At 41.4% G+C, this 13,405-nt stretch overlaps 1 protein-coding gene and 1 long non-coding RNA gene across 3 annotated transcripts; both read right to left on the minus strand.

Moving 5' to 3' along the window:
* Positions 1-816: 816 nt before the first annotated feature.
* LOC147200954 (troponin T, cardiac muscle isoforms-like) lies at positions 817-8,561 on the minus strand. Of its 2 annotated transcripts, none has more exons than XM_086118117.1 (11): positions 8,546-8,561; positions 5,675-5,695; positions 5,568-5,586; positions 5,305-5,368; positions 5,078-5,194; positions 4,923-5,000; positions 4,619-4,720; positions 4,445-4,551; positions 4,286-4,376; positions 2,256-2,296; positions 817-973 (listed from the first exon to the last, which is right to left on the minus strand). In XM_086118117.1, the coding sequence occupies exons 4-11, from the start codon at positions 5,347-5,349 to the stop codon at positions 934-936; spliced, it is 621 nt and encodes a 206-aa protein (XP_085974243.1). In that variant the 5' UTR covers positions 5,350-5,368; positions 5,568-5,586; positions 5,675-5,695; positions 8,546-8,561; the 3' UTR covers positions 817-933. The 2 variants fall into 2 exon arrangements, with proteins under 2 accessions (XP_085974243.1, XP_085974242.1); XM_086118116.1 differs by lacking the exon at positions 8,546-8,561 and adding an exon at positions 6,958-6,973.
* A 2,103-nt stretch (positions 8,562-10,664) lies between these two features.
* On the minus strand, positions 10,665-11,323 carry LOC147200955 (uncharacterized). The gene is made up of 3 exons (XR_015101636.1): positions 11,091-11,323; positions 10,968-11,019; positions 10,665-10,868 (listed from the first exon to the last, which is right to left on the minus strand). It is a non-coding gene; the product is annotated as an uncharacterized LOC147200955 (long non-coding RNA).
* Positions 11,324-13,405: the final 2,082 nt, after the last annotated feature.

A 13,405-nucleotide genomic window follows, 5' to 3' on the forward strand; every position in this document is an offset into this window, starting at 1 on the left:
CACCGGGTTGATTGCTGAACTTTTGACTTTATCTTACCTTCTGAGGCGCCCGCTGGCTCACTGATGTCGTTTACAATTTATGAGGCCTTATTTTAAACACATTCAGGCACTCATAAAAAAAAGAACAGCCTGTATGGATGCAGCCTATAAAAAGCATGTTGACCTAATGCTGTGACATATCAGTTGAGACTGTGGTCGGCAGGGGCAAGTGGGCAAGTGCCCCATTGGGCCCTTCGGATGGCACCGTGTGTCACCCAGTTCAGAATTGCAAATGAGATTCTGTTCTCAATTGCTTTATCCGGATAAATTAAGGTTAAATGAATATACAATTACGCAACATGCAAGTAATGAGGCATTATTTGTTCTGTTGGATTAGTAAATTAATGAGGCCCAAAGTGTAGTGCGATACTTGATTTTTTGATTTTTGATTTTTTTCAAATTGGGCTACAAAATCTTGCTCAGTAGTCAGTTCATTAGGTATGAAATTGAAAGAATTGGTTTCATTTTCATAAGTTGATCAAATACAAAATGCATCAAAGTAGTCAATTTATAAATTGCACTTTAAGTACCAAATGCAGCAGCCAGAGTCAATTCATTACGTAAGTACAGAATATAACATAGTCATCCATTTAGTCAATACAACACCGAACAGGTAAGTTACAGTGGAGCAGATATCAAAAGAAAACCTGATTGGCACTCTGGAAACTGGGTGAGGCTAAATTGTAACAATAATAATTAAGAGTAATGACGTTGATGATATGTCATTAGGGCCTTTTAGTTCCCACAAGTTAAAGAAACACGCAGACAGAAATGATGTCATTTTGACACTTTTATTCATGCAGGAACTTTACTTGACAGACAATCATGGTGATGATTTATTATTTTTAGAAAGTAAGGCCAATGAGGAAACATGAGGACTCTGTGTAGTTGTTGTTACTTCCTCAGGCCTCGCTTGCTCGTGCTGCCCTTTGAACTGACAAACAAAGTTAAAATCAGTACATATCAGCATTGCCTTATCAATTCTGCTTCGCAACAAGTGACCTCACAAACGTGAGGCGACTGCGTGGAAGAAATGGGACGAGGCCTTTGACATATGAATATGCTAGCTAACTAACATTTAATGTTCAAATTTTATTAATCTTTAAACAAGCATGAATGCATACATTTATTGTTGACTCATTTGCAGTTAGTGGCTCACAACCCGACATTGTTGAGCCAAGACTCTTATTTATACCCAGAAGTGACTCAGTGTTAGTTTGTGATTGTAGTTGTACATGAGTGACTACGTACATTGACAGTTGACCTGTTGTCATTTTCGTAAAGATTCTTGTGTATTTATAACATTGCCACCACGGGCTAAATCGTTGGCTTATCAGCGTTGCGATCCTCAGTCAATTTGGCGTGCAAATTTTTATGCCGCGACCAATTTCGCCTCGCCACAAGTGACATAGCTCACAAAATGTGACGTGATTAGGAAGGAGCTCGCTCGCATTTCATTAATTGGTTTATAATTGTGTTCACACGGAAGTTTAAATGCATACATTGACTGTTTTCGTTCGCAGTAAGCAGCTAACAACTTGCGGTTTTCAAGCAAACACACTTGTTCACATCCAACAATGACTCCATGGGTTACGCAAACAATGTATCAATGTTCTAATCTTTGGTAGGTTTGGTGCACACACTTTTTAATGCCGCACCAATTTTAACCGAGGAACAAGACCCCATGCAAGAGAAGCTGCCAGCTAATTTACTTTATCATTGGTGTGGGATTGTTTCTTATCCAGGAATTTAATGCATAGATTAACTGTTGTTAACAGTTAGCGGCTAAAAACTTGCTGTCGTTTTTTTAGCGAACACTTTTGTTCACATCCAGCAATGACTCAATGAGCTAAGTAGGTGGTGTATCAATGGTCTGAGGGGGAGTCTAGCGTGATTTGGATGGCGGTGGGGTCACCAAATGATCATGTTGCACTCAAGATCTCTCAGCTGTTGTACCTCATCCCCTCTGTCCCCCACTTTGGGACCGTCCTCGCTATGCTTGTGTTTGTCACACAACCTCAACTTTTTGTCCCCCTCGTAGCCCCCCACTTAGCAGGCTGGCAGCTGACCCTTGCAGCTGCTAAGGGGCTCACTGCCTTGTTAAAACCCCCACACCGTTTATTTGGCCATGAGATTATCAAGTGATCCAGTCAGCATCTCTGAATCTTGATTCATTATTTGTGTGGAAAGCTAGAATATTGATTGACTCTACTTACATTTTCTGATGGTCGCTGACACGGTTCCTCAGCACAGTCACCTGCATGTGTGCAGTTCCATGTTAGTCACGTCATAAGATCGCAATCTTTAATGTATGAGATGCAAAATTCTGCAGATTTGCCAGTTGATAGTACAAAGAGCTTGTCAGTTAATGTGGCTAAGTAGACATTTTTTGGAGTGCAAAATGTAAAAGAAAAAAAAATTAAGAAAACCTTTAAAATGGTTTACACTGCAGCAAATTAGTCAATTATTGGGGACAAAATACTGCGAACGTGTCACCTGTCAATATTCAACAAAATGCAGATTTCTAGTCAATTAAGTTATAACTCACTTGACATTGTAGATGTGGAAAATATACCAAACTGGCAAGTTAAGTTGGACACTAAATGGAGTAAATTGGTCAGTTCAAAAGTTACAAATAGTGTTCTTATTTGCTACAAAATCCACAGTTCACAATTGTGTACAGTTCACTTAGTTTGTGTTGGATTTACCTGTGGCTTTAAGAGGGGCGGGATGGCACTGACAGGTGACTGTTCGCGTGACGTTTAAAAAGCGGCATCGCAGTTTGTTTCAATTGAAAATCACTCACTTAGTCGTCAACATGGCCCCAATGGTAAGTTACGTTTGTGTCTGCTTTTCTTTGTCAGATCTGTCGAGTTATCATTTAGATTCAATCATGCTTGCTTGCTTTGTTTGTCTGCTCTGCTTTGTATCCATAGCGCGTTGTGTTTGCTGCATCGCAATCATAATTAGTTGCTGTTCGCAGTCGGCAGTTTAATCAACGTGGGCAAACGTCAAGTCTTGTAATTACAGCGGTGTCTTTGCTTAGTTCTTTTTTTATTGGAGTGTTGCCGTGTCATGTTTGTCTGGCTGTACTGGAAAGTAGAATGATCATTTTGCGTTAGAGCTGGAGTTAATAGTACCGGCGCTCCGCTTCCGGGTTTGACCGCTGGGATTTGTAGTCCTTTTGTTCGGTTCTACTTGTATGGTTTCTTATATTTAGACAATTAATCTTGATGACGTTATAAATGAGTTTGATTATATATAAACTAATTCGGGAAGTAATGATGGAATTTACAATACATCACGTAAAATCATAGTTGATAAATTTATTGTTTAGGTGAAGGTATTAAGTTTGATTAATTCATGTCAATTATATACATTTACATGATGCATGAAGATAGATACATTTATTTTGTTGTATTTATGTGTACTTTTAGGTTATTACCTGCCGTGTGCTACAATAAATGATCAAAAAAGTACATGGCGAGTAATCCTTCCATGCTGACTGACGATCCCTACTCCGAGGGCTGTAAATAATGTGAATAACTGAACAGTTTGTTTATTACATACAATGTACGGACAATAAATGTCAGTTTAATAAGTCACAAATTGGATTAGTCTGTTTAGTCGGTGCACAATGTTAGAAACATTTGGTAAAAAATAGTTTTCTTAATTTGTGAGGTAGAAAACACGGTTTAATTTATTACAATGGTGCCTTAAAATATGGGTTTCCAGTCGTTTGACCGCGCTTATATCTCAAGTCACCCGTATCTCACAACGTCTTTTACAAATAAAATGAATGGAGATGCCATTACAGTATTGCACTCCTGCTTCCCCCTTGATAAATGAATAAAATAAGAAATTTTCTTTTGCGAAAATAGCACATTTTTAAATTGATCAATGGCATAATTAAATAGAATTGGAAATAATAAAACAAATTTGCCGCTCCTTCTGGTGTACCTGCCTTGGCCGCTTGGGGGCAGTGTAAGACAAGATAAGATCGCACAGGATAAAAAATTCTGACGTGACTATTGTTAGTGTACAGCAGCTCGTATCACAGGGGTAACTCGCAAGTCGGGTCACTCGTATCTCAATGCACCAGTGTTGTTACATGTTGCAGCATTGTTTACTGGGTATAACATGTAGCAAACTAGTCAATGTATTAGGTACAAAATACATGAAGGTAGTCCGTTTATAAAGTGCAAAATATTGTGCTGTAATATATTAAAATGTTTCTGTTTCGCACCTCATATTTCTGCTTCGAGTATTTGTACTGAAGTTCAAACTTCTCCGACTCCAGCTGCCGTATCCAATCCATCAATTCTTTGGCTTTTTCCCTGCATAGACACAAACGTACGTAGATGAACAAATTGTTTGATTGACCGATGGGCTAATTGATTTCCACCTGAGTTTGTCCTCCCTCAGATGCTCAATGTTTAACTCCTTTCGCCTTTCGTTGAGGATCTTCTTCTTCTTCTCTCGCTCCGTTTGTCGCTTGGTTCCCGTCTGTGTCTGGCGAAACCCAACCAAAAATATTAGGAACACCAAATACACATCAGAAATTATTATATTGTATTACTTTATAGCCGGTAAAGGTCAGATTGCTCAGGATCGACTTCTTCCTGGCGTCATCATCAGCTTTCTTTTTGGCCTCTTCTTCCTCCTTTCTTGCTTTCTCCTCCTGAGGAAAGAAAATAATGCAACAACGTATTCATGAGTTAATTAAAATGTTTAACTAGTCAGTCATTCTTTTTCAGATTGCCATAATTCTGCATAGCACTGATAATATATTTTTTTGTTTGTCATTGACTCAAGGTTATTTCCAAAGCAAACACCATCGAAGGAAAAAAAAAAAAAAAAGACTCAGACCGTGATGGACTTACGGCCATTTTGTTGTGTCGTTCTCTTTCCCTCTCCGCTCTGATCTTCATCTGCTCGGCTCTCTCGGACCTGCGCTTTTCCTAAAGAGGCACAAAGGGGAGAAATGGAAGCATGTCGCTGGTTGATGATGTTACCCTGAGGCAACAGGGAGCCTCACGATGCGGTCAGTGAGGCTGAGGAGCTCCTCTTCTTCCTTCTTGCGCTTCTCAAAGTGATCCTCGATCAGTGTCTGGAGCTCCGTCAGGTCTTTCTCCATGCGCTTGCGGTGGATGTCCTGAGACGATGCGCATTTGTGACCAGTCAGTCAATCAATCACTCGTGGCCTTTGAAATGGTGCATCAATTGAGTGTCATCATAGAAAAGCCATCAATAATATTAACTCACGTCAAAGTCCACTTTTTCCCCATCTGGGATTTTGGGGGCAGCCATACAGGGAACAAAACCAGGCCTGGCCACAAATTATAATCATTACAAAAAATTTGGAATATTTAAGAATGTTTTAAATATGTTGTATATTGCGTTTTTATATTTATTTGGTAATAATAATATATTCTATGGAATAAATATCAAACAAACTATAATAACATGCATATAAAAATACATATAATACCATTTTGATTTACATAATTGAATGAAACATCTCTTACCTTGACTTCCTCTTGGCATCTTTTACATGCAAAAAAAAAAAGATGCAAAAATGTCAAAAAATCATCAATAAAAACACTTTGTGCGTGATATTGTGAGCACTTCTTACCGTCCTCAGACTCGTCTCCATCTAGTGAACGTCACAAAAGCATCACAAAAAACAGTGGTTAAAAAATGTCATAAGGTGCGGTCCCGCTCTATCTAAAGTTTGGAGACATTTCCTCATGCTTGTTAAGGAATTTGCCAGTCCTGCACATACTGTAATATTTCCTCTGCATGCGCCATCTGCACGGATCTGCTAGGCTAATGCACAGAATGAATTGTCGCTTTGATGATGAAGTGCTGCCCCTGTCAGTGAAAATGCAATCAAATCTTGATGAGCGCTCGCTTTATTGGGGTGATTTTGTTAAATTTGGGAGTGGTGGTATTGCGCAAGCGGCAATCATTTACAGTCTGGACACGAAGCTGGTAAATATTTCCAAAGTCTCCAATAACACTAGGAAATATTTGTTACTAGTCAGTATCTTGAAAATTAGTCATTAAATGGGGTGGAAAAGTAATGGTACGGCTCTCTTAATGGATATCATTAGGTTGTGCAAGTGTACCTAATGAAGTGGCCTGGTGGACGTCTGTCATTTGGAATGACTGACATTACAGTACAGTTGCCTTTTGCATGTTAAGTGTTTCACTTTCAAACAAAGAGGTTTTTCCAGTTGATGGGGTGGAAAGACAACAGTCAAAAGACAGCTGAGTGAGAAAAGAAGGAAGCAGCTGCCTGTCGACAAGTGCTTTCACTGATGATGGAATGAAGGTGTGCGCGGGTTTGTTCAGCGCACGCCATTAAAAATAATTCGGGCAACATCTATGCAAAAATAGATGCAAAATCATAGATTAAGAGTGAGCATTTGCACGAGGCATTCATTTGTTCCTATTTGATATATTTTCAGTTTTTTTTAATTGAGTTTAAATAAACGCATATACTCAAGTAAAATTTTTTTCTTGTAATGTTTTCAACAGTGGAAATTGTACTCTATAATACTGTAACATCAAGTAAATCTTTTTTTTAAATGCAAAACGTACAAAATAAACAGTTTGTGCATCATTTTCGGCCTCACTTAGTTATTTTTCTTTGTAATAATAATTACGTTTTTGTGTACGTGTAATACGATTGTTGATTAAAAAAAAGCTAAATATATTTGGAGATTTATAATTAGCATGAATTTCATACATTTTTCATAATCTATTCTTCAATGCATCTCATAAAAAGTGAAGAATACTCATCTGCCATATTTTATTCTAAGTACACAAAATTGATGTACACACACACACACACCCCGGGTGTTACCATATTGTACGTGTTACAAGAAGTATAAGCTGCAGCAGCGAAACTACCTCCATCATCCTCTGCAGCCTCTTCCTCTTCTGTGCAAAGCAAGCATGAAGAGTTAGCAGCAAACAAAGCAATATAGACATAATTATTTGGTGATGTAACCATAGAACAGAAAATGGAAGCCTGCCCATGGTGCGCAGTGCAAATGCACACAGAAACACATGAGCCGACATTCTTGACTGTGCTGCGGCTCTTTGGCTGGTTCAATGCGGCTCCCGGGCTTTCACATGACAAGTGTCAAAAACGCATTCAAACAACGACGCTAGGTACACTAAAATTTACGAGATCAGCCTATCATCAATCCCGTTACTTGATTGACATACAGGACAACCAGTCAGATGACAACTGAATTTTGACCTTTATGTCACCGCTCATGAGCAAATAACAGTGCTAAGTGCTAAGCTAGTAAGGCAGGGCTGACCAATATATCGATCACGATCGACCGGGAGCCAGCGGACTGGTCCCAAGTCAACCGTGAGGGGTGGCAGGAGGAAATTGGGTAGAAAAAAAGATTTGTGTGTCTGTGTGTTTCGGTATCATTCATGTTCGGGCCGTTCTGGCTGTTGCTCATCGTGGCATACGAGTGTGGTTGCATATGCGTGCGAGTGCATAGTTGGGCGCCTGCGTGTGTGCATGTGCGTGATCGGGTCAGTCGCGGGAGGTTGGTCGCGTCAAAAGTTGATCTTCGGTCAAAACGTTTGGCCACCTCTGCCCTGCGTGGCAAGTTGACCCGAGTAGTAAGTAACCGCTGCAGCTTGCCTACAACGGAATACAAGCCAGATTTGAAGAGGGTTGTTCAAGAGAAGGAATGCCAGAGGTCCCCGCACTAAAGCGCTAAGCTACATGCATAGTAAGAGAAAAACGTTCTTATATTTTTGTTTGTGGACTTGGTTGAACAGAGAGTTTGTGTGCGTGACACGGTGCACACAATATGCATTGTTGAAAATGACTGGCCTGTGGTCTTAGTACCGGAAGTGTCCATTTTTGTCGTTTTCTGTTAGTGTGTGTGTGTTTATGAGGAAGGGATGGGGTGATGTTTATGTGTGCCCATGTGTATGATGTGGCTCTTTGCCGTAACACGGGAAAAAAATTGGCTCTTAGTCTCTGACTGGTCGGCCACCCCTGCCCTAGAGTGTGGCTCTGGGTCCTGTTGGGGGTAATTCTATTGGCGGTTGTTGTCTTTTACCTCAAGGGAGGCCCAGGGAGCGAATCAAGGTGTGTGCTTTTTTAGAGGAAATGTCTGGGAAATAGTTCAGGTTGTGTCATGTAAAAACGAAAATCATCAGGATGCATGCAGTTGGGCCCTGATACTTCAAGGTTGGGACGAGCAACACTTGTGGTGGACTGGTTCCCTCCAGTGGTAAGCAAATGTCATTGATTTAAATGTCCCAACTGTGCAGTTTCATAGATTTTTTTTTTTTTTTAAATTCAGTGCAATAGAATAAGTAAAGTTAGTTTAGTAAAGTTGAGTTGCATTGAACTTTTAATTTCAGCTCATTTGCAATTAATTTATCTCTAATAAAGTAAAAAGAAATACTGTATCTTGTACATTTGGCACACCAAAGAGAAGAATGTTATAAACAACCTTACCAAATTTGAATGATTAAAGAGATCGCCGAGTATATGAAACGAGGCTTCCAAATCATTAAAAATCACGCCACCGTCTCCGCTCTCAAATGCTTTGAGCGTGCCTGCTGATTGCATGACCGCTCTACAGCTATAAAACAAATAATGTCCTCAGGTTGTCAAGGTCTTGCTCGTCTGAAGACCCAAACACAGGGAAGCAGGTAAGGAAAACCAGGGAGAACATGGAATCCAAAAAGTATCTTTTCAAAAGAGCAAAAAGGCAAGCAAGGGAACTGGATTTTACAAAAGCGCCCCCCCCCCCCCCTCAAAAAAATGCTACAACAGGACTTGACATGACATGACATGAGCTGGGGACGTGACGACTAACAGGAATGGACAACCTACAAAGACAGAAAGAAAACAGGGAAAAAAATACAAGCAAGCTGAAGAAACGACAAATGACATCTGGACTCGACACGAGTGGCAAAGAGCTGATTGGAAGACATGGAAGTAAAAAAAACTGAACAAGCAAGGAAAATGATGAACCGCAAGAAAGCAAGACAACATCAGACAAAACAAAAACACATCATGACATCGATTGCTTGAGTCACCTTGGGACTTGACACACATTGAGAAGAAATCAATAAAAAAAAAAATTAACACTCCATCTTTGACAACAACAATGGCGGATAATACAAGGGTCAAATAAAATTGAAACGTTCGTCTCCAACTTCATGAACCACAATGATTCTAAATCAGCCAATCCTAAACTGAGAGCCACTTCTCACATGGTGACGATTCTTCACATTAAAAAAAAAATCAAATTTTTTTAAACGTTTAAAGCTTGAAATGTGGCAAAAGGCCAAAAAACGGCCCGTATTTCCTTCGCACGCCACTGTAAGCCAGCGACGCTGCTTTATTTTAATGCTGAAAAGTATGCGACATGGTGGATGAAAACCAAGAGGATGCATCCGCCCACTGGGGGATAAAGGTCAGCACGGTGGACAGGCACAGCTGCTTATACAGTGGCAACAGGACAAAAATACAAAAGAGCAAAGGAGCACAGAGAAGCCGGCGGCTTTGCGCGTGGCGCGCAAAGCATCAGGCTTAGGTGCGCAAAGCAGCCATTAAAGTGGCAGGAAAAACACAAGCAGCTGACTGGAGGGGTGAGCTTTGCTGCCTCAAAAGCCCGCTCAGACTGTACAACAAACTACTGCAAATCACTGAGCGGTAGTTTGAAGGAATTGTGCGAACACTTTACGTTAAAGCATATATTGAGAACCATAGATCAGGAAACGGAAGTTGCAAATGTGACATCATGGGGCCATACAAGCTACAGTAAATGCATGAGACCACTTTACGTTATGCCATTGCACTTTCAGTCGAGTGAAGTTATTTTTTTGCACCTGTTTGACAATTTAAAAAAAACGTGTATCGCTGCACATTTTATTGATGACGCACAGTATGGAACGTATTATTATTTACCTAATGTAAATTAAGAATGTATTTTATGTTTCATCTATTTTATTTACAGTTTTATTCGTATCATTTGTAACATTACCCTAAAATGACATTGAGCATTTATGTATAAATCTATCTACTGTATGAGAGAGAAATATGTACACGTATACATAAACTTTCTAATTAAATTTCATTGAATAATTAGATTAGCAAAATAGACTGCTGCGCACATCCGCAGTTCTCTCTGTGCCTGTGTGGGTTTTCTCCGGGTACTCCGGTTTCCTCCCACACTCCAAAAACATGCGCGGCAGGTTAATGGAACACTCAAAATTTTCCATAGTTGTGAGTGTGAGCACGAATGAGTGTTCATATTCGTGTGGCCCGCAATTGGCTGGCAACCGATTCAGGGTGTCCCCCGCCTACTGCCCGATGTCGGCTGGGATAGGCTCCAGCATGTCCGCGACCCTTGTGAGGATAAAGCGGTTCAGAAAATGGATGGATGGATGGATGGAAGAATCATTCTATGTACATCCCTGTACATTTTAATGTATAAAATTAGCATTTGTCAAATATACAACAAAACATATGATCATCATTGTCAGTCATGAGCCTAATAGCATAATTGTTGAAGTCCTATTTAGCACACTGTCACAATGTTAATAAATAAATAAACATACCGATATGTTGAAAATTGTGTATATGTCTGTGTAGTTATCCAAGTCATGTTAATCCGCAAAAGTTGCTTGGAGGCAACTTGACTCTGAAATGTTGAATGACTTTCTTCATGTTTTCTGCCAATTTTCCAAAATGACTTCAGCAATTATGCTATTAGGGTAAGGACATGCATCATTTTACATTTACTGTGTCAATCAACTTACGGTGTTCCCTGCAACACAACACACACACACACACACACACACAAACAATGCATTAGTCACCCATGTCGCCAACATGTCATCGCACCGCCATCTTTCAATGTACTCACTCATACGAGGCCTCCTCGCTATCCCACATATTGCACCACAAAGCACCTGCACCTTTATAAAGACCAAAAAAGTCATTGTATGCTGAAGAAGAATATCACAAAACACAACAACTGTAGACTCACCGGACGCTTCTGGAGATGTGGCGGAGTGTGAAACGTTCCACGCTGTCCCCCCCTCCCCGTAAGCTTTTAAACCGGGCGCCGGATCACATGGCGGCACAATGGCGGCGGGCACATACCTGCAAGCAGATGGCGGCAGGCATTGAAATGTACATTCTCACTGGACGTGCTTTGACTATTTTTACACTGCGAAAAACCTGGACATGGGCACTATAAGGGGTCAAGGGGAGATTAGAAGACGGGCTTAGTGAGACGTGTAAACCTACTCCAGTGGGCTCTCAGCCCTCCCCCAGCCCGCTTCTTTGATTTGCAAGAAGACTTTTATTGTGGCCTTGGCTCCTGAATGAGTGCCACGGTTGTGTAATCACCACCAAAATGGAGCCATGATCCAATCGTGAGCCCCCTCAATGGACCATCATCAACCTTTGATCAACGCGGAAACACAGCTGCATGCGAGAACCTTTCGCTCAGCTTGGAAAAAAATAACTGGATTATTAATTGCATGAATGGCACTGACATTGACTGGGGGGTTGGTGAAGTCCACCTGCTAGTACCAGAGACAAGTGCAGATGGCGCAGCCCCTTTTACACAATTATGTAGGTTTTCGAAACACCGTTGTTCATATGCCAGGTTTGGTCATATAAAAACTGATGATGTGATAGCAAAAGCATGGAACTGCTAGACTCTGTTTCGTGTTAATTTGACGCACTTTAAAGGGACTCGTGGAGGGGTGTGTAACGAGTGCTTCCTTGTGCAATCAAAGTGCCCTTTTGTCTTTTTTTTTTTGTATTTTTTTTATTGCATGTAGTGCATGTGTCTGTAAGCCTCTAAGTGGCTTACAACAATACCATCCATCCATTTTCCGAACCGCTTGATCCTCACTAGGGTCGCGGGGGTGCTGGAGCCTATCCCAGCCGTCTTCGGGCAGTAGGCGGGGGACACCCTGAATCGGTTGCCAGCCAATCGCAGGGCACACAGAGACGAACAACCATCCACGCCCACACTCACACCCAGGGACAATTTAGAGCGTCCAATCAACCTGCCATGCATGTTTTTGGAATGTGGGAGGAAACCGGAGCACCCGGAGAAAACCCACGCAGGCCCGGGGAGAACATGCAAACTCCACACAGGGAGGCCGGAGCTGGACAATACCATTTAATACAATTCAGATTTGAATCAAATGGATTGTAATACAACTAATTAAGTAATCAATAAAGTGAACGAGGGTGGCCCGGTCATCGAGTGGGTAGCGCATCGACCTCTCTGTGCAGAGGTCGTGGGTTCAATCCCAGGTCCGGCCTTCCTGTGTGGAGTTTGCATGTTCTCCCCCTGCCTGCATGGGTTTTCTCCAGGTACTCCGGTTTCCTCCCACATTCCAAAAACACTCTAAATTGTCCCGAGGTGAGAGTGGGAGCGCGGACCGTTGTTCGTCTCTGTGTGCCCTGCGATTGGCTGGCAACCGGTTCAGGGTGTTCTCCCCCGCCTACTGCCCGAAGAAAGCTGGGAGAGGCTCCAGCATGCTAGTGAGGATAAAGCGGTTCGGAAAAATGGAAAAATTGATCAAGTGAACGATTGGTTTGCACATCCGCCTCACAGTGCACAGGTCGAAGGTTCGATTCCTGCGCCGACCTTCCTGTGTGGAGGTGCATCCTGTTTCGACTGACTCTCTGTTGAGATGTTTCTGTTACTTGAGCCTAATCCACCTGTGGTACTAAACTCAGTTGCTGGACATGATTTGTAAAGACTCCTACCTGTCGATAAGGTCACACAGTCGGCAAAGCATTCAGTAAAAAAAAAAAAATGTAAAGAAAACAACAACATCTCAAACTCCAGGACAGGATCGTCTCGATGCACAAATCGTGGGAAGGGGACGGAAAAGTGAGTTGCTTTCAAGGTGCATATTGGTCTCCATTGTTTGTAAGTGGAAACATTTGGGGACCACTAGGAGCATTCCATTACCTGGTCTAGCCGGTTTAAAAGGAGGAATTGGAAGAGAAAAGGCCTCAGGGAGGTCTGCTAGAACTCCAACGTTCTTCTGTGGAAAGACAACCTTACAGAAGAACAATAATCTAAGCATCACTCTGTCTGCGTTGTGAATTGACAACACCACCATGTGGTCAAGATGAAAACTGACAAAGACTTGGCTGGAATGAAAGTGGTCAAAAAAAAAAAGTGCTCAAAGTCACAATCCTAAAATCGCTACATGCTATGATACATTGACTAGCATTAGCACGACAGACCTACATTTCTTTAAGCATTCCCTGAAGTTTTGTTAAATTTTGAAAAGTCATCCTGAAGATGCATGTTAATCTGACAGA

Source organism: Hippocampus guttulatus, chromosome 8 (genome assembly GCF_054856545.1).
Source record: "Hippocampus guttulatus isolate MCC_2025c chromosome 8, RoL_Hgut_1.0, whole genome shotgun sequence".
Lineage (NCBI taxonomy): Eukaryota > Metazoa > Chordata > Actinopteri > Syngnathiformes > Syngnathidae > Hippocampus > Hippocampus guttulatus.